The sequence below is a fragment of the Schistocerca gregaria genome, chromosome X, assembly GCF_023897955.1.
Source record: "Schistocerca gregaria isolate iqSchGreg1 chromosome X, iqSchGreg1.2, whole genome shotgun sequence".
Lineage (NCBI taxonomy): Eukaryota > Metazoa > Arthropoda > Insecta > Orthoptera > Acrididae > Schistocerca > Schistocerca gregaria.
The window spans coordinates 673,024,699-673,051,865 of NC_064931.1; the positions used below are offsets into that span (position 1 = coordinate 673,024,699).

The following is a 27,167-nucleotide window of genomic DNA, read 5'->3' on the forward strand; positions in this document are numbered from 1 at the left end:
AACAGTGTCCCTAATTTGCTGGGAAGTGGCGGTGCGGTCCCCTACGGCACTGCGTAGGATCCTACGGTCTTGGCGTGCATCTGTGCGTCGCTGCGTTCCGGTCCCAGGTCGACGGGCACGTGCACCTTCCGCCGACCTCTGGCGACAACATCGATGTACTGTGGAGACCTCACGCCCCACGTGTTGAGCAATTCGGCGGTACGTCCACCCGGCCTCCCGCATGCCCACTATACGCCCTCGCTCAAAGTCCGTCAACTGCACATACTGTTCACGTCCACGCTGTCGCGGCATGCTACCAGTGCTAAAGACTGCGATGGAGCTCCGTATGCCACGGCAAACTGGCTGACACTGACGGCGGAGGTGCACAAATGCTGCGCAGCTAGTGCCATTCGACGGCCAACACCGCGGTTCCTGGTGTGTCCGCTGTGCCGTGCGTGTGATCATTGCTTGTACAGCCCTCTCGCAGTGTCCGGAGCAAGTATGGTGGGTCTGACACACCGGTGTCAATGTGTTCTTTTTTCCATTTCCAGGAGTGTATAATATGGTTTTCACAAGTGGAATGTAGCTTTTCGAGCCAGGACTGTAGTTGTTTATAAGGTTAGTGCTTCTCTGTGACTTGTTAGAAGAGATACAAAAGATTTGGGGAGTCTATAAAATTTATTATGGAGCTATTGTTGGTGCTGTGTGAAATTTATGTCAGGAGAGGTTATACGGAGTCTTTACAGATATGCGAATAGACATTGGAAAGGATGGCTTGTTGGACAGAGGAAATGAAAACATAGCAAGTTTCTTGAGTTATGAAAAGAGTTGTGTCTTATAAGAGATAAATATGTCTGGATATATCAAAAAAGGAAGAATCAGATGATGTATAGGGTAACAATTTACAACAAAAACTGGAAACAACATTAAAAACAATCATTCAGTGAGGGAGGAGGGGAAATAAATTGAATATGCCATAAAATGTGGGAGGGATGAATTGTAGATAGCTGGAAGTTGGGGAACAAACTTACAGCAAGATGGCGGGAAGAGAGAGGATGGTGTTAAGAGAGGAATTAAGAGATTAAATATATTTGTATAGCAAAGTTTTGGTACTTCAGAAGTAAAGGAGACTACTCACCATAAAGCAGAAGCATTGAGTTGTTGACAGGTAGACACACACAAAAAAAGGACAGAAAACTTGCTAGCTTTCAGAGTAATCTTTTCTCGGGCTACATTATAAGCACACACAAACACAAGCACACATATGCCTGTGCCTCTACATAGTGTCGGCTGGATGCACGATGCTAGGAGTGCAGTTCGGCTGGTGGACTAGGGTGAGGTGAAGGTTTGTCATGTAGGGTGGGTTGAGGAAGACAGAAGTGAGAGACAGATAGAGGGGTTGGGGAGGCAGTAGGTTGGCTGGCTAGGAATGCAGGAGGGAGGGGTGGCAGGTGCATGGGTTAGGCATCTGATGCACAGGACTCAGAGCCCTGGAGAGCAGTGCACCTGGAGGTGACAGGGAGAGGTGAGTGGGGATGGTGGTGATGGACAGGGGAAGGGAGTCTGTTGGGTGGGCAGTACGGGGACAGTTGGTTAACAGAAATTGAGGCCAGTATCGTTCTAGCAACAAAGGATTTGTTGCAAGAATGACGTCCATCAGCATAATCAGAAAAGCTGGTGGTGGAGGGAAGCATCCAGATGGCCCAGTTCATGAACCAGTTTGGTGGTTGCCATTCATTGTTGTGAACTGCTGGTTGGTTGTCATTGACATAAAAAGCTGTACAGTGATTGCACCAGAGTTGGTATGTGACTTGGCTGCTTGCACTGGTGGCCCAACCTCTGGTGGGATAGGATAGTCAATGACAGGACTGGAGTAAAGGTGCTGGGTGGGTGTATTGTACAGGACTTGCACCTGGGTCTTTTGCAGGCTGTGAAGGTCCTCGTGAGACCTTCAGTATATTGGACAAAGGAGTTCTCATTTGTGGGTGGCCAGGCTGTATGGAAGGGATGGCAGTAGTTGAAATGCAGGTACTCTTAGGTACTATTGGTGGTTCGTGGGTCTAACATGACTGGAGGTGTATATGGGGCCATCAGAGAGGTGGTAGTCAGCAGCCAGGAAGGTGATGGCACATGTGTTGTAGAGGACCAGGTGAAGCAGATGGTAGAGGTTTTGAGGTTGTGAAGGAATGAGGATACGATGTCTTGGCCCTGAATCCAAATGATGAAAATCGTAAATGAACCTGAACCAGACAAGGGGTTAGGGGTTTTGACAGGCTAGGAACGTTTCCTCCAGACAGTCCGTAAAAGAAGTTGGCATAGGAGGATATCATGTGGATGCCCATGGCTGTGTCATGGATTTGTTTGTACATCTTCCACTCAAAGGAGAAGTAGTTGTGTTACAAGATGAGTTTGGAATCTCAGTAACATTGGGAAAGGTAGTGTTTGATAGCCACAAGGCCATGGGCATGAGGGATGTTGGTATATAGGAAGGTGGCTTTAGTGGCGACAAGTAGGTATCCAGGAGGTAAAGGGGTGAGGATGGTGGAGAGTCGGTGAAGGAAGTAGTTAGTATTTTTGTTCTGAGAGGCTGGGTTTCAGGCAGTTGGTTAGAGGTGCTGATCAACAAGAGTGGAAATCCTTTCAGTAGGAGCATAATAACCAGGTACATTGGGACATCCAGGATTATTGGATTTATGGATTTTGTGGAGCAAGTAGAAGATAGGTGTGCAGTGTGTCATTGGAATGAGGTGGGAGGTGGACACTGGGGAGAGGTTCTTGGATTGCACTACAGGTTTCAGTGGGGATTAGAGGTTACAGACATTTGGCGGAAGTATTCTGTCAGATAGTCACTACAGTTCATCATGACAGAAGTGGAGCCTTTGTCTGCCAGGAGGATCATTAGGTCTGGATCTGTTTCGAGGTTGTGTCTAGCTCTCCTTTCTTCTGCTGAAAGATTATTATTTTTAGGAAGGGCCTTGGGAAGGATGGTGAGGCCAAGTTGGAGGCAAAAAATTCCTAGAATGTGACCAGGGGGTGGTTAAGTGGAAGGGGGCTAGGATCACTTTTGTATGGTGGAATGAACTGGGAAAGGCAAGGTTCAGTTTTGTGATTAGGTTGGCTATGGTTGGAGGAACTGGCGGCAAAGAAGTGTTTCTATTGTAGGGATTAAGAGAGGAAGAGAAGGTCTGTAACGAGTTCAGTGAGGTTAAACTTGGATATGGGACTGAAGATGAGGCCTTTGGATAGGACTGAAACTTTAATGGGATTGAGGTTTCTGGTGGAAAGTTCAACAACAGTGTTTTTGGTCTGTTTGAGTTCTGGGTTTTGTGGAGTGTTGGGAGAGAGTGTTACAAGATGTGGCCGTTTGAAAAGATCAACTGGGCAGGGTCTGGGTGCTACGAGGGGTTGATGAGGGGCTTCACTATGGGTGGGATGGATGTTGATGGGTAATGGTGCTCCAAGAGTAGGATATCAACAGGTTGGCTAGTTATAGAGGTGTTGTTTGGAATGCACTTCCAGGTGTTGGAGGGTAAAGGTTTCCATTTTGGAGATGTGGTGTATATAGTTAGTATTGCACAGTAACAGTATCATGTGGAGGGAGCAGATATGATTCTGGGATGCCTGTGCCATGGTGCTGTGTTTCTGTAATACCACACCACCTGTGAAAGTAGCCCAATTACATACCAACTATGCTGTCATCACTACACAACTTTTATGTTGGTTTGACAACCAACTAGCTGTCCACTAGAATGAATGGTCACTGCCAATCTGTGGCCAAGAAAAGAATAGACCACTCAGTGTCACGAAGTGCAGCTGAGCACAACATGCTTGAATTCTGTGGCTGCTTTATGACCGAGCCACCTGGATACTTCTCCCCATCGCCAGTTTTTCTGAACTACACAGATGGGAGTTATCCTTGCAACACATCCTGTGCTGTCAGAATCATCCTGGTCTCAATCTCTGTTAACATTATCTCTTTCACTTGTAAGAGATAAATATCCATGTTCATGCTCTATAGTGAGGTTCCTTGTGTGAAGTTCCACAATTCTAATATCAGAATGAGGGGGAGGGGATGCTGATGGATCTACATTATCTTTGTCCTAAAACAGCTGCAAATATTCCTGCAGTGAAAAAGTCCTGCATGGAATACAGAACACGAAGCAAGAACACAAAACATTTACCATACCAAATGGTTTGTTCTTGTTTCATGTTCTGTATTCCATGCAACAAAAATTGAGCATTGTAGTAAAAACCTCAGTTAGGCTATTTTGGAGTCTGGTGAGTGACAGTTATCATTTAGTAATTTAATATATCACAGTTAATAAAGTTATACAGACTTCATAGATTATGCATTATCTTCAGATTTTCAGCTCCCTGTGGGCCTACATACTGCGCTAGTTGACAAAACAAATGTTGCCCTCTGAATCTCAAGTGCAGTAATTAATGTAAGCAGTTTGTATGAGGGACATTCAATAAGTAATGCAACATATATTTTTTCTTAAAGCCAGTTGGTTTTATTCAAGGTTCCGATACACCATATTATTCCCCACTCTTTTGACTACAAAACCCCATTTTTCAACATAATCTCCATTCAATGTGACGGCCTTACACCACTTTACTGGTAGGTCCTGTTTGCATGCATGGTACCACTCTACTGGTCAACATTGGAATCAACATCTTGGTGCATCAATAACCTCCCTACCATCCATGTACTGCTTCCCACTGAGTGCATCCTTCATTGCGCCAAACTCATTGCTCTTTATGGCCTTGTGTTAGGCGGCAAAGAACCCAGCGGGCACGCACACACACACACCTTTGAGTACCCCAACTGTTGGACCAGTGTTTCAGCACTTCGAACAGAAATGTCCAGTTGTTCAGTGAGCTTTTTAATTGTGGTCTGTCAGTCACTCAGAATGAGAATGTCCTCACATTCCAACAATGCAAGAGTCACAGCTGTGTGTGACCAGCTGGCACACGGTAGATCGGGTTGGTTTTTGTATGACCTTGTTGCAATGACGACAGATGCCTCACCCAATGGCTAATTGTGCTTTTGTTCAGTGGCAGTTCTCTGTAGACATTCTGAAGGTGCTTGCGGATATCTGTGGTGCTCTGGTTTTCCACCAAAAGAAACTCAGTGACAACTCTCTGCTTGAAATCTATTTCCCTGACAGACTCAATTTTCTGAGCCAGATGGCAGTTATAAGAGTCGAGGGGCATGAAACGGAAGCAGCGGTTGGGAAGGGAGTGAGACAGGGTTGTAGCCTGTCCCCGATGTTATTCAATCTCTATATTGAGCAAGCAGTAAAGAAAACAAAAGAAAAATTTGGAGTAGGTATTAAAGTCCATGGAGAAGAAATAAAAACGTTGAGGTTCGCCGATGACATTGTAATTCTGTCAGAGACAGCAAAGGACATGGAAGAGCAGCTGAACGGAATGGACATGGTCTTGAAAGGAGGATATAAGATGAACATCAACAAAAGCAAAACGAGGATAATGGAATGTTGTTGAATTAAGTCGGGTGATGCTGAGGGAATTAGATTAGGAAATGAGACACTTAAAGTAGTAAAGGAGTTTTGCTATTTGGGGAGCAAAATAACTGATGATGGTCGAAGTAGAGAGGATGTAAAATGTAGACTGGCAATGGCAAGAAAAGCATTACTGAAGAAGAGAAATTTGTTAACATTGAGTATAGATTTAAGTGTAAGGAAGTCATTTCTGAAAGTATTTGTATGGAGTGTAGCCATGTATGGAAGTGAAACATGGACGATAAACAGTTTAGATAAGAATAGAATAGAAGCTTTCGAAATGTGGTGCTACAGAAGAATGCTGAAGATTAGATAGGTAGATGACATAACTAATGAGGAGGTATTGAATAGAATTAGGGAGAAGAGGAGTTTGTGGCTCAAGTTGACAAGAAGAAGGGACCGGTTGGTAGGACACGTTCGGAGGCATCAAGGGATCACAAATTTAGCATTGGAGGGCAGCGTGGAGGGTAAAAATTATAGAGGGAGACCAAGTGATGAATACACTAAGCAGATTCAGAAGGATGTAGGTTGCAGTAAGTACTGGGAGATGAAGAAGCTTGCACAGGATAGAGTAGCATGGAGAGCTGCATCAAACCAGTCTCAGGACTGAAGACAACAACAACAACAACAACAACAACAACTATAGTGCTGCCACCTATTGTAACTTCATGAGTCTACAGGCTTAAAGCAGGAATATGCCACGATATCCTACAACAAATTCCACATTTCTTCAACCGAAATAGGCTGAGGAAAAAATGTGTTGCATTACTTATTATGACATGTATATGTTAGACAGTAAACCTTGAGCACATATTATAGGAACATGTATTAAGTGCCAAATGAGAGTCCACTGTCAGCCGGTTGCCTACTTAAAGCAGTCGTCACCATTTTTCTTGTGTATCTGAGGTGTGTGCTGCTGACTCAGAACTGAATGTTGCACTGACTGCAGTTCTGAAAGGATATCGTCTGACCTGGAACAGTGATAGTGTTTACACATGGTTATTAGTTGCTCCCCATACTTTCTGGCAAAGCATTTGGCTGTGCAGGGCTGTTGTCAGCTAGGGCATGTTGCCATGTGGCTGCAACAGCCTGGATTATTTCTGATTGTGCCATCAGCAGCCTCAAGGAAATCGGGTTGGGAGTTCTTCTTGTTTACAAAGATGGAATTAAGGAAAAACTCTAGGACTTGGCATTTCTACAAGCACAGTTACAAGGACCCGTAATTCAGCTGTGCCAAGAGACTGTAAAACTTGGAAATTAGCTGTCTTAAGATTTGCTCTCCTGTCATTAAGGCAAGAACTGAACAGTTAAGAGATGAAAATAAGTTTTAAGGATGAACTTGAAAGATTCACCATAGTATGAAACTGGAAATTATACAGCCCATGGTGTACAACGTTTACTTTTGAAAAATACAGGGTGAGTTTTTTCCACTGTGTACAAACTCAAAGGATTGATCAATGAAAGGATACGGAACAAAAAGGGTCTAATGAACTTATGTCCAGAAATGCATGGTTTCCATGCTAGAGACCATTTATTCAGTCCTACTTTGTTACAGAGACTGCAGGCTAATACACACTGTACCATGTATCCACAGCTACAGTATACATGGTTTCCTTCTAGAGGGCGGTACTGTACCTCATACATCATGTCTTTGTGCCCTCTCCTGCTACAGTAATTAGTAATGTTGTGTCTGATTCACTTCTCTTGCTGACTCATGTTGTAGTGGATCTGACACAGCATTGTACACAATGGTTCTGTTTTCTAATTGAGAGTTTGCTGACAGGCTGTTTACTTACAGAAAGGCAAATGGCAGTGGGGGAAGGCAGCAAGGTTGTATCAGGAGACGTATCCCCATTGACAACAGCATTCAGTGTTTGCAACAGTGTTTCACTCTTTGTCTGAGACAGGTTTTTTCAGGAAGCAGGAAATCATGAAGGACGTACCTGAAATGTTTGGACCCAGACTTGGAGGAAAATGTGATCAACACTGTGGAAGGCAGTTGGCCTGCCACTGCGGAGTAAGCCAGGTGACCGACAATTGTTACTACTGTTATCACTTACAGCAGGTGCAGGGCTTACTAGCAACTGACCTTCTACACGGGGAGAAGTTTTGTCACTGGCTTCACAGAACCCCCATGATATGGTGACAGCAAATCATTGGCATCAGTGCAGCTGGAATTTGTGGGCTGGGATAATTGGTGACTGTATTTTGGGACCAGTCTTCCTTCCATGTCATCTAACTGGTCGGAACTATTGGTATTCCTTGCAGGTGACTGTCTCTCTCCTGTTGGAGGAAGTGCCGTTGATGATTCGAAGGGTTAAGTGGCTGCTACATGATGGCGTTCCAATCCACTGTGCTGTTAATATCTGGATGCATCTCAGTCGTGATGAGGGGGTCCTGTTGCATGGCCTGCTCATTCACCAGATCTCAAAACGTGTGATTTCTGGTTATGAGGTCATCTCAAAAGTATCATGTATGCAGAGCCCATACCAGATGTGGAGACACTGGGACAGCGTATTCAAGCTGCCTTCGACACTGTTCGGATGCAGCCTGGCAAACGTAAACGTGTGAGACAGAACATGCTATGGTGTGTACATCCTTGCATTGAGGCACATGGAAACCATGCATTTCTGGACATTAGACAGTTCATTAGACCTTTTTTGTTCTGTATCCTCTCATTGGTTAATCTTGAGAGTTTGTACACAGTGGGAAAAATCAGCCTGTATATCAAGGCTGTGGGCTCATGTAAAAATCAGAGTAACTGATGGTTTTGACAACACTTTCATGGTTGATATAAATATGGCTCAGGGATGGTGACAAATGCAGAATTTCTACTAGGCAAGATCGTCCCTGGGGACATACGGTGAACTGACAAGCCATAATATCGTAGACTAAGAGCAAATCTGGAAGATACTTACAATTAAAATGTAAGGATGCCCTCATTCATGTGAAACGACATTTCAGAGACATTAGCAAAGCTTAAGCCTAAGATGGGCCCAAGTGCTGCTGGTCTTCATCTGAAAGTTTTGCATTAAGCAATATGACAGAGTGACCCCTTTGGTATGGAGCTATTCAACAATTATCTTGGACTGGGAAGAGTTCCAGAGTGTTCAAAAACTTCAAGAGTAGTTGTAATTAAAAAGTCAGAAGATACGTTCCCAGCAGCTTGTAAGTCTCATAGACCTTCTTGCCCCCCAAGGCACTTGCCATGGTTCAGCAGCATCTCCTGTGTGATGTATTACAGAAATATAGTGAGCTACATGACCATAACCTGTGGCACTTTGTTTCAAGAAGAGATGCCCTGTTGATGCCACCATTGTGCTCGTCTTAGTAACTCGACCTACAAATACATATTTGCAATAATATTGGACATTTCGGGTGACTTTGACAACCTGTGGTGGCCTGCAGTGTTTGCATGCCAAAGATAATATTGATTCCTGACACTTTGTACCTTAGTCTCCAGGGAAGAGTACTAAAATGAAATGCGAGCAATTTTAAGATAATCAGATGTTCACCAAAGGATGCCCACAAGGACTGATCGGTGGCTCAAGTTTTTGGAACACATGCATCGAACAGCTTCTCACCATTGTGGATGTGTATAAATTAACTGAAGGTATGGTGGCATATGTAGACAACTTGCTTGTAGTGGTGTCAGCTGATTCTCAGGGAATATTAAGAGCAAATACAGTTCTTGATTGAAAGCAACAGTGGTGCAGTGGCGGTTAATTGCCTGTAGGAATGAGCAAAATAATATTTTATGTATTTAGCATTTGATGTTCCTAGACAATTACAAGTACATCAGCAGTTACAAACACGTAAATTGTAAGTAGCCAGCTAAATAAATGAAAAGAAGTAAATCAAATATTAATGTCAAAATTTTTCCAACTGCACAGCACTTTAGAGCCAATTAGATGTAGTTCTCCCAGCAATCCAGTGAAAGCATGTTAGAGCAATTCTCAATGGTATGTGGCACTGTCTGTGCTACCTCGTTGCAGTCACAGCTTGAAGAGCCTCACCATAACCAGCTGTAAAGTGTTGCAATTGTTCCTTCCATCCCACATCTGATTTGATTCAGTTTGCACCAGGTGACATGAAGAAGTGTAAAGCTACTAGTTCATAGTTGAGTTTTCGATCCGAGAGAAGACTGCACAGGGTGAAGATGACCACTCTGATTTCCAGGCAGTCACAGAATTTTGAAACCATTGACAAATAGGACCATGGCAGGCATCCAGGCTGCTGGACAAAACTTAGGACCTTGTTAAATGATTATGTGTATGGGAAGAGACATTCTTATGTACACACACACACACACACACACACACACACACACACACACACACACACTGATGCCCAAAATTAAAGCAACAAACTGCAATTTCTCTGCCTTCTGTCTAATACCTCATATAATCATACAAACTGTCAACAGATGTCCATACAGTTGGGTTAAGCACAGAAAATGGCATTCTGGTCAATGGACAACCACGTCAACAATGATGTCAGGGCACCTATCAAGTGGGGTTGTGTTTGCTGGGTAGCCCCACAACCACAATTGCTGTTTATACAGTCACTGACAGTGCAGTAAGGCACAAAGAAGACCAGACTCTCTGCAGTGGAAGGCCATAAGATGTATGGAAGCAGGAAAGTCACAAACTGATGAGGTCCGAAGGCTTAATGTGAACCATTCTGTTATTTCTAGGATGTGGCAACAATTTATAGAGACCCCCAAAGACCAGGGCAGGGCCGACCACATGTGATATCAGAAAGAGAGGATCGTTATTTGGATGTAAGGGCACAGCAGTATGACCTTATTACTGCACGGCACCTGTCATCTGACATCGCAGCATCCACTGGGCGTGTTGTATTGAGACAAATGGTGTCCAGAAGTCTTTGGCAGAGTGGCCTTTGTTGTTGGAGACCTGCTGTATGTGTACCTCTGATGTGTATTCACAGTAGGAAATGTCTAGAGTGGATTCGTCAACATGCCATCTGGGCGTTCAAACAGTGGGCCAGTGTTCTTTTCACAGCTAAGTCCTTATTTGGTCAGGAAAGTGATTCACAACACATTTGCATCTAGAGGGACCATGGAACAAGATTTTGGGACCCAAACATTATGGAAAAAGACCTAATGTTGCGGGCAGGGATTATGTTGACCACATATACACCTCTTCATGAAATTGTGTGGGTGAATCAGCAGGGTTTAATTGCTGCCAGGTATCATGATGAGATCTTGGGACCTTAGTTGTTGGGAGGTGGAGCATGCTCAGACTTTGTATTGATGGATTATAATGATCGACCTCATAGAGTAAGAGCGGTTGATGTTTTCTTGTAAACGGAAGATAGTGCATGGGTGGCATGGCCTGCTCGCTCTCCCAATTTGAATCCCATAAAGCATGTCTGGGATGCACCAGGGAGACAAGTTGCACCATGTCGGCATCCAGCGACCATTCTCCAAGACTTGCGACCAGCTTTCCAGGAAGAATGGGTGTCATTTCCTCAACATGAGATTGATGATATCATTCACACCATGTTCTAGCATGGTCAGGCTTGTATTGCTGCAAGAAGTGGTCACACCCCATACTGAGCACATTAACCAGTTGTCGGAATGTGTGTGCTAATCCATTAAGTTGTAAAAAATGAACATTTTTTGTCTACCATTATGCATGTTGCAGTTGTTTACATTCTGTATTCTTTACATTGTTTCTGCTTTACCATCACCTGTTTATACTGTTTTGCGGCAAAATAAACACAACCTTACAGAGTTTCTGTCCGATGCTTTAATTTTGGACACCAGTGTATTATGGTAGGCCAAGTAACTTTTGTTGAATACTGCATTAAACTTCAAAGTGGCACAGAAATGTGGCATTATGTTTCAACATGGTCACCAAACCTCTGTAAACAACAGTCTGAATAGTCCACCAGTTGTTCAATTTCTTGGCGATAGAAATCCACTCCGTGGTCACAGAGCCATTTGAGAACTGCTCTGCAAACATTCTCATTATTGGAAAATCCCCCCTCCGTCCTGCCCCCACCCACAAGATGTTCTTCCTCAATTGCCTGGAGATTGTCCTCTGCAGTTGATGTTGATAGCTGTCCTTCCCAATCGACATCGCCCACATCTGTGTGACATTGGACAAATTGTTGACACCATTTGACAACAACTTGATGTAAAATATATTTTTGTCCATATGCTACCAGAATTTCATAGTGTATCTGTGTGCAATTTGGATGGTGTTTTGTAGTCATCTTGTGCACATAAAAAGCTGTGTAATTGACCTTGGTTAAAGAGTAGTGATTCATGAAATAATTTTTGCATTAAAGCTGATCAGAATGGATGATACGTCTGAAGGGATTGTGGAGGGTTATAAGGTCTCTCAAAGTTGGTGGAGAGATTTGGGTTGATAACAAAGTAGAGTAATTAGTATGGGATGGCTGTGTGGTAAAATTCCTTTTATTGTGATAAGTGGCTTTTGAAAATCATTACTCTGGTAGAGAAAAGAGTCCTTATGGCACTAGAATGAGAGACTCTTTGTGTATTTATGTGGTAACCTGCATGCACCACAGGTCCCATCACTATATGATAGTGAGTTTTTCACATAGAAACCACAGCAACTCTCAAAATGCAGATGTTATTTAGTGGTCTTAACACATGTTGACGTATGTTGCTGACTGTCAGTGCAATACAGGTCAATGTTGAAGAAGGTGAAACATGCACTGGAAAATTACTGTTTAATTTTAACTGAGAAAATATGTTAAATTAATCTCAGTGAAGGTCCAAGCAAACCAGTTACATGAAACAATTGGAGGGTCCAACATGCTAACACTGGGCAGCCTGACTGTTAAAATATATATGGAATTGGTAAGCTCAGATAATGGATAAAGTAAAGGCAGTGACTAACCTTATAATTGAGGCACTGAGTGTCAACAGGCAAATAAATAAGATAGCCTTCTGTGTGACCCCATGATGGAAAATGGTTTTCATCACATCGTGTGTGGCAGACAGTTGGTATCATCTGGGTTGTAACAGGTGTCATAGCTGTCTTTGTTGTCACATTAAATTCACTTGTGTTTACAGAACTCATAAAGGCAAAACTTAACATGGTTCAAGGGAAAGCACATTTAGTAAGTTTTGATGAAATATAAGCTAATATGTAAATGGGAGTAACTGTCACAACTTCTTTTTCTGTCATTGAATAAGAACTCAGTCAAACATCAATCAGTGCACTGATCCGACAGTTGTACAGCCAGGTTACATGTGATCAGCATGTTGACCATTCACAGTATTTCATCACATGTGTTGCCCTAGACGTTGATTAAGAATCAGTAAAGTAGCTTACCAGTTGTCCTTAGATTTGTACACTCCTGGAAATTGAAATAAGAACACCGTGAATTCATTGTCCCAGGAAGGGGAAACGTTATTGACACATTCCTGGGGTCAGATACATCACATGATCACACTGACAGAACCACAGGCACATAGACACAGGTAACAGAGCATGCACAATGTCGGCACTAGTACAGTGTATATCCACCTTTCGCAGCAATGCAGGCTGCTATTCTCCCATGGAGACGATCGTAGAGATGCTGGATGTAGTCCTGTGGAACGGCTTGCCATGCCATTTCCACCTGGCGCCTCAGTTGGACCAGCGTTCGTGCTGGACGTGCAGACCGCGTGAGACGACGCTTCATCCAGTCCCAAACATGCTCAATGGGGGACAGATCCGGAGATCTTGCTGGCCAGGGTAGTTGACTTACACCTTCTAGAGCACGTTGGGTGGCACGGGATACATGCGGACGTGCATTGTCCTGTTGGAACAGCAAGTTCCCTTGCCGGTCTAGGAATGGTAGAATGATGGGTTCGATGATGGTTTGGATGTACCGTGCACTATTCAGTGTCCCCTCGACGATCACCAGAGGTGTACGGCCAGTGTAGGAGATCGCTCCCCACACCATGATGCCGGGTGTTGGCCCTGTGTGCCTCGGTCGTATGCAGTCCTGATTGTGGCGCTCACCTGCACGGCGCCAAACTCGCATACGACCATCATTGGCACCAAGGTAGAAGCAACTCTCATCGCTGAAGACGACACGTCTCCATTCGTCCCTCCATTCACGCCTTTCGCGACACAACTGGAGGCGGCCTGCACGATGTTGGGGCGTGAGCGGAAGATGGCCTAACGGTGTGCGGGACCGTAGCCCAGCTTCATGGAGACGGTTACGAATGGTCCTCGCCGATACCCCAGGAGCAACAGTGTCCCTAATTTGCTGGGAAGTGGCGGTGCGGTCCCCTACGGCACTGCGTAGGATCCTACGGTCTTGGCGTGCATCCGTGCGTCTCTGCGGTCCGGTCCCAGGTCGACGGGCACGTGCACCTTCCGCCGACCTCTGGCGACAACATCGATGTACTGTGGAGACCTCACGCCCCACGTGTTGAGCAATTCGGCGGTACTTCCACCCGGCCTCCCGCATGCCCACTATACGCCCTCGCTCAAAGTCCGTCAACTGCACATACTGTTCACGTCCACGCTGTCGCGGCATGCTACCAGTGTTAAAGACTGCGATGGAGCTCCGTATGCCACGGCAAACTGGCTGACACTGACGGCGGAGGTGCACAAATGCAGCGCAGCTAGCGCCATTCGACGGCCAACACCGCGGTTCCTGATGTGTCCGCTGTGCCGTGCGTGTGATCATTGCTTGTACAGCCCTCTCGCAGTGTCCGGAGCAAGTATGGTGGGTCTGACACACCGGTGTCAATGTGTTCTTTTTCCATTTCCAGGAGTGTAGTTGATTCTGAAAATAAGTGTTCCAAATATTTGATTCAAATAACATTCTTGAATTACAATTAAGGAAACAAAAGATTAGCAACTATATTGTTAGCTGCCATTTATAGCAAGTATATTGAAATTATTTTATAAGAGCATTCAGATAATTAAGAAGGTGCTAAAGGAATCAAATGAGAGTGAAGACAAATGTTCACAAACAGGTTGTGGCACGACCAAACCATTGGTAAAGAACAGAACTGAATCTGTCTGCCATCAGCTGGTAATTTCTGAGAATGTTGCTTCTACTTATTATTATTATTATTATCAGTCATATCAGTGTTTTATTTATTGGTAAGCATAACTTCTTGTACATCTTCATTGCTTTTTCTAAATAATTTTCTGATCACCACCGCCATTATTATTATTATTATTATTATTGTTGTTGTTGTTGTTGTTGTTGTTGTTGTATCTTTCAGCTTCTCTACTTCATCATGTCTCATTAATTTATTTTTGCTTTAGAGCCGTGTTTTGGGAACTATCGGAGTGACCCGTGGGTTTGGTGATCACGATCTCAAGGCTGTTGTGGCTGATGTTCCTGTTAAACCATTCTTATCGTCTCAACCTGAGGTGTGTGTTTTGGTATTTCGTTAAATGCAGAACCATTTTTATGAATGTTTACTTTATTCAGCAATGAAAAATTTTTGGCAGTTGCAAAAGCAAGTACAAGTAAATGAGGGCTGACACATCCAAATGAGAAAAGTGTATTTTTATTCCTTCCAGAATTAGTTGTTTTAGAGGTTCAGTGATTACTATTTATGAATGATCACATGCGGGCATTTGCCACAAATAATGATTGAAAAATCAATTCTGCTTTGTAGTTTTGGATGAAGTGGTATAATAGAAAGTTAAGGTGTTCTTTCATGCTTCATTACAGTTACAATAATTCAATTATTGAATTTATATTTTAGTATAGAAATAAGAAAAGCAAGAAAATACCAAAACTGAGAATACTTATTCTGCAAAGAAATACCTATATGTTGAAGAGTTTTCAAAGACTCAGGAATGTAAGACTTAAGAAATTACCCATTTTGAGACTTCTATTTGACTGGCTCTGTGGAGTGAGATAGTGAAAGAGACAATTGAATTAAAGGTAATTGTTGATTTTTGTATTGGACCTTCATTTTTATCTGGCTTTTCATGGAGCTAGACAAGTCTTGGTATGAGGCTGCTGTTGGCCTTGTGAAATGAAATGTGATAATTATTAAGGTGTTGCAGCATACATTGGCACACCAGACTTGCTATAGCATCATAATGAAATTACCATATGCCAGTCTCACAATTAGCATAAATAATTGGTGTAGAGAAATAATGGAACTCTATAGAGGTTCAATGTTTGTTTGAGCTTTTTAGTGAAATGAGTGTGCACAATTTCATCATGGTTCATATAAAAATTACTCTCCCTTCCCCCTTGACAACTAATTACTTCAAACTAAATACAAATACACACTGTAAAGCTCTTACAAATGGTGTAAGTTTGGATACATTATGCATTTTGTGTAATTCTAATGCTAAAAATAATTCCAGAAACATTACCAGAACTTTCAGATGTTTAGATGTCATATCAGAAATAAATAATTTTTGTTGTAATGGTAAAAATATCAGGCATGGTTTGTGCCTTAATTCAAGGTTAAAGAGAACAAACTAATATTATAACTTGGTGCTGCCATACGTACATAAATCTCCAATATTAGCTAATTTTGGCACACCACTGCAATATTTTATGCAAAGTATGAGATAATCATCAGAGTGTAACTTATCACATATGTCAAGAACAGATACGTAATGGCCCTGTTGGTGATCAGACACCACCTGTAGACCCAATGAATCTAGTGATGTGAAATAGCTGTACCATTTGCAGTAGCAAAGAAAGTTACAAATACATGAGTTCCACCTAAGGCACACACTGTCTAAATACTGACTGATAGAATCCCATATGTATGCATATGGTAATATTACAAAGCTATTGAAAGTGAAACCAATGACCCTCAAATAGAGAACCATTGCACACTTGCTAATACTTTTCTCAAATGCCTCCTGTAACTAGTATGAATCTGTTTTTGTTGCATATAGTGCCTGCAGTAACAAAGTCAGCTACAAAAGTATAACGTCTACCATGCTGTGCAGAGAATAGGTCTTGACTGATACTGTCCTGTTTATCTTGGGAGGTTTGCAAGTCTGTGCAGTGGATTTGGAATTTATACATTTATAACTTCCTTTGCTAGCACAGTTGTTGCAGCTATGCTTGAGACACCATTTGCAGATGTCATCTGAAAAGACAAATGTGATATGAGGTTTGATCTTCTTCTTCTGCAGAATATCGCCAAGGGAAGGATACACTATTGCAGGATATATGTTTTGCATCTAATTCTAGCTGTATGTCAAATAATCCTGCTTCATATTGGAGCAGGCAATTGCATTGCTTTCATTTTTATCTGTCTTTGACCTGTGGTAATACATTCTGTAGTAGTTCTTGAACTGTTTCACTTTTCCTTCTCCTAGTCCAACATTTGAGATGTCATGGAAAATGCTGTTCACTGGCTAAATGAAGGACCTTTTTTTCACCATGAATAAGAATATTGTTTATATATGCTGAGCAAAGTGGTGCAATGGTTAAGACATTGGACTTGCATTTGGAAAGAGATTGATTCAAATCATCATCTGATCACACTGGTTTAGGTATTCTGTGGTGACCCAAAGTAACTTAGACAAGGGGTGGGACAGTTCATTTTGAAAGGACACAGGCAGTGTTGTGCTGTGTCTTTCTCAATCTACGAGGGCTGATCAATAAAGATTGATTATAATTTTTAATGGTCAAAATTTCTCACACTAAAATTTAATCTAATGATATTCTGTAAGCTTAATGTGCAACAAACATGTCATAGTAGATTCATTGTTGGGAGTCCTAGTTCCCACCTGTGAGAGGCAGGCAAGGTCAGACATGTTCAGTATCGCCTACCACTGCAATGGAGGTAACACTCAAGGAAAAATATGCGGATTTTAAATTCTGCTTTCGTCTCAACAAATCTTCAGCTAAGGCCTGTACAATGTTACAGGAGGTCTATGAAGAGTTTGTTCTTCCCTACTGCAGATTTCGATGGTGGTTCAAAATGTTTAAAGAGGGGAGACAATCAGTTTCAAAGGAAGGTAGACCCAGTGCTCCAGTTACTGCTCTTATGGAAGGAAACGTCAACACTACTGCTGATTTGGGACAGAGGATTGATGAATTGCCTTAAGGTCACTTTCTGAAATACTGAACATTTCATTGGGTGCCACCCACACATTGGTGACAGAAAAATTACACAGGACACATGTTTGTGCATGACAGGTTCCAAGACTGTTGATTCCCAAACAAAAGAACATTCACATGCAGGTCTGCGTGCAGTTAAAGTTGATGTTAGAGGAAGATCCACAGTTTCTTTCAAGTTTAATCACTGCTGATGAAACTTGACTACATCATTTTGATCCTGAGAGCAAACAGCAAAGCTCAGTGTGGAAATCTTCATCACCAATCCCTAAAAAAGCAAACGTGGTTGCTTCTCGTTATGGTCATCTCATTCTTTGATACCCATGGAGTGGTTTATCAGCATGTTGTACCTGCACATGCATCAGTAACTGGACAATACTGCAGGGATATTCTGAAAACATTGCAAATCGATATCAGGTGCAAAAGACCACTTTTCCGTGAAGCAGGCTGGATGCTGCACCACGATAATGTGCGGCCGCATATTGCCAGTGTTGTTGCTGAATATCTTGCAAAAATCAATGTGAAGCACATCCTTCACCCTCCCTATAGTCCGGATGTAGCCCGTTGTGACTTTTTTTTCTATCCCCTAACATGAAGAAACACCTTCGTGGGAGGCATTGTCAAACATCAGAAGCAGTTGTGAAGGCTGCAGAGGCAATTTTGAAGTATCTGTCAAGAAATGTTTCCAGCATGTACACTCCTGGAAATTGAAATAAGAACACCGTGAATTCATTGTCCCAGGAAGGGGAAACTTTATTGACACATTCCTGGGGTCAGATACATCACATGATCACACTGACAGAACCACAGGCACATAGACACAGGCAACAGAGCATGCACAATGTCGGCACTAGTACAGTGTATATCCACCTTTCACAGCAATGCAGGCTGCTATTCTCCCATGGAGACGATCGTAGAGATGATGGATGTAGTCCTGAGGAATGGCTTGACATGCCATTTCCACCTGGCGCCTCAGTTGGACCAGCGTTCGTGCTGGACGTGCAGACCGCGTGAGACGACGCTTCATCCAGTCCCAAACATGCTCAATGGGGGACAGATCCGGAGATCTTGCTGGCCAGGGTAGTTGACTTACACCTTCTAGAGCACGTTGGGTGGCACGGGATACATGCGGACGTGCATTGTCCTGTTGGAACAGCAAGTTCCCTTGCCAGTCTAGGAATGGTAGAACGATGGGTTCGATGACGGTTTGGATGTACCGTGCACTGTTCAGTGTCCCCTCGACGATCACCAGAGGTGTACGGCCAGTGTAGGAGATCGCTCCCCACACCATGATGCCGGGTGTTGGCCCTGTGTGCCTCGGTCGTATGCAGTCCTGATTGTGGCGCTCACCTGCACGGCGCCAAACTCGCATACGACCATCATTGGCACCAAGGCAGAAGCAACTCTCATCGCTGAAGACGACACGTCTCCATTCGTCCCTCCATTCACGCCTGTCGCGACACCACTGGAGGCGGGCTGCACGATGTTGGGGCGTGAGCGGAAGACGGCCTAACGTTGTGCGGGACCGTAGCCCAGCTTCATGGAGACGGTTGCGAATGGTCCTCGCCGATACCCCAGGAGCAACAGTGTCCCTAATTTGCTGGGAAGATTTATGGGGCTTTCAGATGTGACAGTGACCCAGTATTGGACTTCTTGGGAACATGAGGACAGGCATATTTATCATCGAGGTTCCTGGTCAGCCGCCACAAGGAACGATCATCATATTGTACACCAAGCACGTCACAACCGCTTTTCATCTGTGCAGCCATCTGAGAACAAATAATGGTATATCCGCAACATTCTGTGTCATTCCACACCATTAGTTGGACACTAGCAGCATATGGACTAGAGAATTACTGTTCGGTGTGTAGGCTGCTGTGAACAACACAACACAAACAGCTGTCTGACCACAAGCATGTCGTGCTGGTGAATCGTGGTTCTGCACTACGTGGATGGGCATTGTTGGCGAGTACTCCTGCGACTTGGGGCAGTGTTACTATTGACATTGTAGTGTAGGAAGTCATTGTGTATGGCTTCAGCTCATGGCTGGTAGTAATCGAGGGAACTCTGACAGCACAGTGGTACATCACAGACACTCTGTCCTCATGTCTTACCTCTCCTGCAACAGTATTGGTTTGTGGGACAAAGCTCATCCAGACATTGCCTGTGTCTCTATGAACTTGCTCTGTGATGTTGAGGTACACCTGTTGCGAGCAAGCAAGCAAAATCCCTATATCTGTTCCCGATAGAACGTGTGTGGGTCACCAATAGAACATTTGTGGGACCATCTCAGATGTCAACTCCATTCAGTATCCAGATGAGCAAGGACAAGTTCCAACATTTGAGGGCTAACGTGCCTCAGGAGAAGATACTACAGCTATATGACATCTTTCCCAAACAAATGGGTGCATGCTTCTAGGTTAGAGTCATAGGGATAAGTGGGCGCTTATGCCAAGTACTTTGTAAATTTGTCTTGATTTTGAAATCACTGAAATAACATCACATACTCTACTCTCTTTCCATATAGTTTTGTTCCTCCTCTCCTTCTGTGTGATTCACTGTTTTGGCACATGGTGTATGTAGTTCTATAATGAAACAATGGAAAGTCCAAGAGGGAATAACAACAATATGGAAATAATAGATTGCCACTCACCGCATAGAGAAAAGTGTTGAGTCACAGACAGGCACAATGAAGAGAATACTTGACATATTTAGCATTTCAGACAAAGTCCTTCCTCAGAACTAGAATACTTTGAAAGTGTAAATATTTCTAGTATTCTTTCAATCATGCTTGTCTGCAACTAAACAGCCTCTCTATTCAATGAGTATCAATATGCGCTTGTAGTTTTGTCAATGATTTTAACTCACAGTGGCTTCAGACCATGAGGCATGCATAGCGACTTCTGTGCCTACGTCTTGCTGTGTAAAGCCTGGTGAAATTAACAGTAACAAGCACCATAAAAAACTAACTTCTACTACTTTTTATTTGGGGCTGTAAATATCAGGACTGTTGGTTGTGAAGACAGGGTAGTAAAAATGGAAGAATTAAATAAGATCTATAGCATACACTAGGTTTTTACAAGTGAGGTGAAAACAAAGACAAGGTAATAACGGGGATTAAGTTGAAAATAGGATAATTCTTTTTTTTTTGTAAAACTTTAAATATGGTATCAGAAATATCAAGAGGGTATACATAAGTTGACTTAGTCAAGAACAACATTTTTGTACAGAACACATTCTTTCAGAAGGAAAAAAAGAATAACTTGATGAGGACAAAATGAGTTTTGAAAATTAAGTTCACTGCATTTCATCAAATAATAAATAATACATTGTACAGTATGTGACAGTCCCAGACCTCATTGCAAATTATTGTAGACTTGTAAGATCCAGAGCAAATTAAGATTTGGGGGAGGGGGGGTGGCACCCACAGACGCATAAAGCAGGAAGTCTGAAATGTAGATTACAAGAATATCTTTAATAATAGGGAGATATACCATATTAAATTAAATAAAAAAATTTAAAAATTTAGAAAGTAAAGTTTCTGTAGTGATAGACAAGTAGGTAAATTATTTAACAAACTTGCTTATGCAAACAGCAGAAGATGTGAATTAGACACCAAATTTCATCAGTTTAGATGGCCGCAACATATCAAACATAAAACAGTACAAATTAACATCAAAGTCATACAACCATTTGATGAGTTTCTGTTTCTAGGGTAGTTGAAAACAATAACTGAACATGATACCAGTACCCCAAGAGCAAAAATAGCTGGTCTGCAATAACTACTGGGTGGTGTAGAGCCCTCCCTGGTTCAAGGGGGGAGATGCTTCACAACTCAGGAGAGTTCCCAGTCAACCAGATTTTGTTAAAAATCACCTGCAGATTAGTTTTCCCTTCTTTTTAAGATTGCATCATGCTGTTCAGGATTTAATCGTTTCTGGTGCAGTTTCCTGGTCCACAGGCAGTGTGGAATACAGTTTCCTCATGGAAAAGGCCAACTGTGTTCCTTATTGATTTTGGAAGAGAAATTCCAACTTGTCGCTATATATCAATATTTCATAGTGGTTAAAAGGTAGATTTTTGTATTCTATGCCAGTGATCAAAATGTAATGATCCATCATTGCCTGTATGATTTATCCAAGTATAGTTTGAATGCATCTGTGCTTCATTGCAGCAGTTATTGGCAACCTGATCTGTTTGCCAGAAATACTACTTATGGTTTCTTAAACCCAGAAACATTTGTCATGGTCTCTGCTTATTCTCTTTGTTATTCATCTTTGTAAACTTACAACCCAAAAGACTGAGAGGTTCTGTGTAGATGGTCTGCATTTGATCATCACAAAATTATCCTCCTGACCCCAAATGCTTAGTGATTATTATCAACCATTGGCTGTTGGCCTAGGGTCTTTGTGATACGTACTTTAGTGGTGGATCATGCAGTGTGATCCACACAGTCCTTAATGCCGTCTTAATTTTTAAAAACTTCCAGTGGACTGTACAGTGTCCAGTTTGCACTTCTGGGCATCCATTGTGCTGGTTTCCTTTCTGGGACTGCTATGAGAGTGGGACTCAAATGGGGAGGTGGTCACTTGAATATGAATTATCAACTACTTCCCACTCTACAGCATCTGCAAAGGCAGACAACTTAATATGAGCCCAGTGGCAGAAAATAGCCACACAGCAACCATAAATTGCAAGTTTGCCACACCGAGCGAGGTGGCGCAATGGTTAGCACACTGGACTCGCATTCGGGAGGACGATGGTTCAATCCCATCTCCAGCCATCCTGATTTAGGTTTTCCGTGATTTCCCTAAATCATTTCAGGCAAATGCCGGGATGGTTCCTTTGAAAGGGCACGGCCGATTTCCTTCCCCATCCTTCCCTAACCCGAACTTGCGCTCCATCTCTAATGACCTCGTTGTCGATGGGGCGTTAAAACACTAACCTAACCTGACCAAGTTTGCCACTTGGACTCTTCTCATGCAGTGAGATTCTCGACAACTCAGTCCTTGAGATGTATTTACCTGGATCTCTATCGCACTTTATGTGGATTAAAAATCTCTTAGTCACAGGAATGGTGAACAGCAAGGTGGAACAAGGTGAAATTGAGCTTTTCTATCCAGAGTAGAGTCAAAAAGCATTACACAGTGCAACATTACATAATATTGCTCTTTTCGGTACTGACTGCTTAAATAGGTATTGTGAAAGGAGCAAGCGGAATGGTACATATCATTCACAGAGATGTCTACCCTGTCTTTTGCCCTACAAATAAATTCATCCTTCTTGTAGAAGCTATATCCTTGGAGCGCAGTGGTGGCAGTCAGTTTAAAATGTGTCTCCTGTGTGGAGACTAGCAAAGCCTCTTTCTCTTGTACCTTTGATGGTGCATTTGTAACTTTTGCAAAGTATAAAAGTCTTTGAGTTTCCAGCTAAGAGAGGTCATAGGAAGTTTGACTTAATGAGGTTCACTCACATGACCTTCTGCCAAAGAGTTCTCTCAATGATAATGGAAATTAATCTGATTTAAGTGTCACATATTTTCAACAAACTTAGTCAGATAGATATGTGAGCTGTTTTTCATTATTTTTGATAAGTCTGATGTATTATTAATTATATAGTATCAATAATAGAAAGAATATCTGAAGTTTTAATTGCATCAGTTCATGTTTTGTCTCCAATTACGTATTCTGTTTAAATTAAACTTTTTTTGTAGCTTTGTATCTTAGCCTATATGTAGAGAAAGTAAATTTCATATTTTACTGCAAATAATATTATGAAGTACATAAATTTAACATCGTAATTGAGTATACTGTTTAACTGAACTTGACCACCAACATGCAACCTCATATTAAAATACTTACTTGCACCAAGCTTTAAGGAGACTAAAAATAGTTTACCATGATAGAGATGGTTGCAATTCTGCACAAGCATAAAGATTTTTTTTTCATTCAGTACCTATTACACTAACCTGTCAATTTGCTTTGTGTCAAATAGATATTTCCAATTAAAGTTTGTAGCTTTCATTGTCATATAAGTGTCATGGGTTGACACTGAGCTATCACTGCCACAAACCATGTAATATGTGGAAACAGAGATCGACCTTAAGTCGATAGCCAAAATTGCAGTAGAGAATGATCATTATGACCAAAAGTAACACAAGCTCAAATCTGTATCAATGAATGAAAGTGAGAATTGCCGTACACAACAACACAGAGAGTTTCAAAATCAAAGCCCAGGTCAAGATAAGAGCTATATTTTAATGTCAGCAAAACTAAGTTTTCAATAAGGGAATACGAATTGCTGATCAGCCCACCGTACCAAGTATTTACTTCCAATAGATGGCTGAAACCCATCCTCAAGTGACATGTTCATTTTGGCTCCTTTACTTGATACAGAACTAGGAGCCATTCAAAAAATATCACCTTCACTTGCTGAATATCACCATATTATAAGAGTAGTGGGATATTAGAGTTGTTATTTCTTGTTGGAAATAATAAATTATCATCAAGCTTCCCCAGCGGATGTGCTGTAAATAGTCTTTACGGGTTTGCCGCCGCATCACGTTGTGCAAATTCCACAATATTTCCTTGGAGCAACTGTCCAACATCTTCAGGTGGTTCAACCTTGCTCATGGCTAGGTACGACTGACGGTATCTGCACACCGACGCCCCATTTTTAGAACATGTGCGCGAAGAATGCACAGCTGCGGAAATCTCGCATGCGCAGTGATTTGCCATATTCAAACTCCCATGCCCAAAATCGCAGAGCGGCTCTCCCGCACGTGCACTGTACGCTGCGTTTTTCAAGTGCGGCCAGATGTTACTCACCAACAGCCATACTAGGCCAGTGTTATGACGGGCCTATTATCGAAGAATTTTGATTTTCGCATCATGATTTAATAGCAGCCATTGCAGGGTTCCAAGCTGTGCTCAATCGAAATCCCGCATCCTTGTTGATGAGATTATCAGCTGTATGGCTATGTATTGCTTCCTTAATGACGCAGTCCCAGAAAGATGATGCCAGGGATAAAGCATCTTTCTGGGACTGCATCATTAAGGAAGCAATACATATCCGTACAGCTGATAATCTCATCACCAAGGATACGGGATTTCAGCTGAGCACAGCCTGGAACCCTGCATTGGCTGGAGCTTATTGTTATTGTCAACAGCAAGTACCACAAGTGAAAGGAACAAATCTGTGTCGAAACAAGACACACTGTATACTGTCAACATTTTGCACTGTTTAGCAGATATTTACAGTACTATTCTGATATAAAGATAAATATGGGTAAGAAATCAGTCAAATTGCAATGCAGTTGTAATGTACCACCAGAGACCACAAGTATCTTACACCAAAACACTCAGAAAATATCTCTAAACAATCTCTGAAATTTTCTTGATGGACTTTTGGGTTCGCTCTGTACGATTGGTACTTGGTGTGTTCATGTGCTACTGTAATTTTTCAACAGTCTCAGCAACAGTGGTGACACATTGATACAATGATGCTTTTATCTCTGGACCACATGACTATGTAAGTTTGGGAAAATGAAAATGAAAATTTTATGGAATTGCATTAAATTTGAAATGCACTGTTTGATTTCATTGCAGATTGAAATATTTGATATTGAAGAAGAGTACGTCACAGAATGGGATGTTCTTATCATGGGGACCGACGGTTTGTGGGACGTGACCTCTAATGAAAGTGCTATTGAAATTGTGCAGAAGAACTTAATGCATTTTAGAGAAGACCAGCGTGCAAAGTATGGGTAAATAATGAATACAAAATTTATTTAGTACATCCTTTTCCTTTGTTGTTATAGTTGTCCATATCTATACTTCACGTTTTATATCTTTAATGTGTGTTATTATCATGCTTTTTGAACAGTGGTATTAAAATAAGGCTTTATGTCAAAAGTATTTCATGCTTATAGTAAAAAAGAGGGCACTCGGTATAAAGTAAAACAAAAACTGAAACCATTTACATTATATGTTTAGGAAAATTATTGGAAATTGTGAGAAAACTGAATGACAGAGGTAGATGTTCTCACCAGAATATTTTTATATACGTTCAGTAAATATTAGAGAATAGAACAAGAGAGTTAATAAACGGCATTTTAAACCCCAGTTCTGATTAAGGTCTTCAGTGTTTCCAGTCCCAGATCAAATTAACGTTTACAGTGTTCCCCAGATGAACAAGATCTGTTTGAATAATAATTCCTTGATTCCCTTCTCCCTTAATAAGAACCTTTTGATTTTTAAAAACTGCAATCTACCGCTATAGATTACTGTCAACCCAACAGGTAGAGAGGAAAGGTTCTTTCAAGTGCCGCAGAAACATGACATACACAAGAGACAGGCTGGCAGGTGGGGAAAGGAAATAACACAGCCTGACCATCCAAATAATTTCATAACTACAAGTATAAGTCACAATTGATTCTCTATGTATTATTTGAATATTCACAAATTCTTCTGTGGTGACTGGTGTAAAAGTTGAATCACGGAATTATATTACATTCAATATTGGTCAGCAGTCCAGGTTTTCTGAACCTTTCACTCCTCATGCCTCTTCTTTGACCTCACTTGGTGTAAGAAGTTTGGGAATTGTAGCACACCACCATCATATGTCTGCACAAAGTTGATAATGTGCTGGCTAATCACACAAAGGAATTGGACTGTCTGATATCAGATGGGCTTTGAGACCAGAAAAGCAACAAGAATAAAGTTTATTAAAATAATGTTCACCAGGTACTCACAGTAACATAAAGTAAAAAATGTATGATGGGCAGACACTCTAAATCAAAGATGTTTGCTGTTTTGTCAGAAACTGACATTTTGAGATCATGTTTGTGCACAAAATACAGGTTGATTCTTGCAGATATTTTAATGATTTTTTTACGTTGTTTTCATTTGTTATTAGGTACAGTGACAGTTCACGTGAAATAGCCTAATTTTAAAACATTTTCCTGTTCATCAATCACAAATTTCAGTGAAATTTGATGTGAACATTCGCCCATATCCACACTGAATGTTGGTAAAGTTAAAGTTTGTTTACCAGTACTGGCTGAGATATAGTCACTTGTGTGACACCATGCGCAACTTTGCACAGAGTGAGTGTGAATTTCTGTCAACTTTCAGCTGTTATATTGTGGGCAGTATTTTGTTCAAAGAAATGAAATTTGCCCATCGTGTACAACTTGATGCATTCTCTTAAGAATAATAATGGAAAGAATTTTGTGAGCCATGATTTTAAACAAAATCACTCGAAAAAATCATCACCTGAAAAAATTTCAAGGTTTGCCTTCTTATATCTCGGGAACTGAAGGTGTGACAAATTTTAAACATGGTACGTAGTAACCTAACAACATAAGGATATCAAATACAAAATTTAATTTATGTACTGCTTTCCAATAATGAATAAATGAAGTGCAAAATTTGAGATTTTGCAAAAAGATAATGCAGTATTTTTAACATGATTTTGGGGAGAGAAAAAAAAAAGTCAAATTCTTATATTTCATAGAATAAATGCATGCTTTACATGAAACTGAATGTGCAGTTGATCAGTAGTATAACTCTTTGATGCATGTAAGATTAAACTTTCCTCAAA

General features: G+C 41.7%; 1 protein-coding gene across 4 annotated transcripts in view; it reads left to right on the forward strand.

The window, feature by feature from the left end:
* Positions 1 to 27,167, forward strand: part of LOC126298890 (protein phosphatase 1H) — a 157,953-nt gene that overhangs the window by 104,345 nt on the left and 26,441 nt on the right. For 2 of the 4 annotated variants that reach the window (XM_049990426.1, XM_049990424.1), the window contains 2 exons: positions 14,780 to 14,887; positions 25,172 to 25,329. In XM_049990426.1, the coding sequence (XP_049846383.1) occupies positions 14,780 to 14,887; positions 25,172 to 25,329 (266 nt within the window). The remainder of the gene's footprint in view (positions 1 to 14,779; positions 14,888 to 25,171; positions 25,330 to 27,167) is intronic. The other 2 variants (XM_049990427.1, XM_049990425.1) reach the window with 1 other exon arrangement.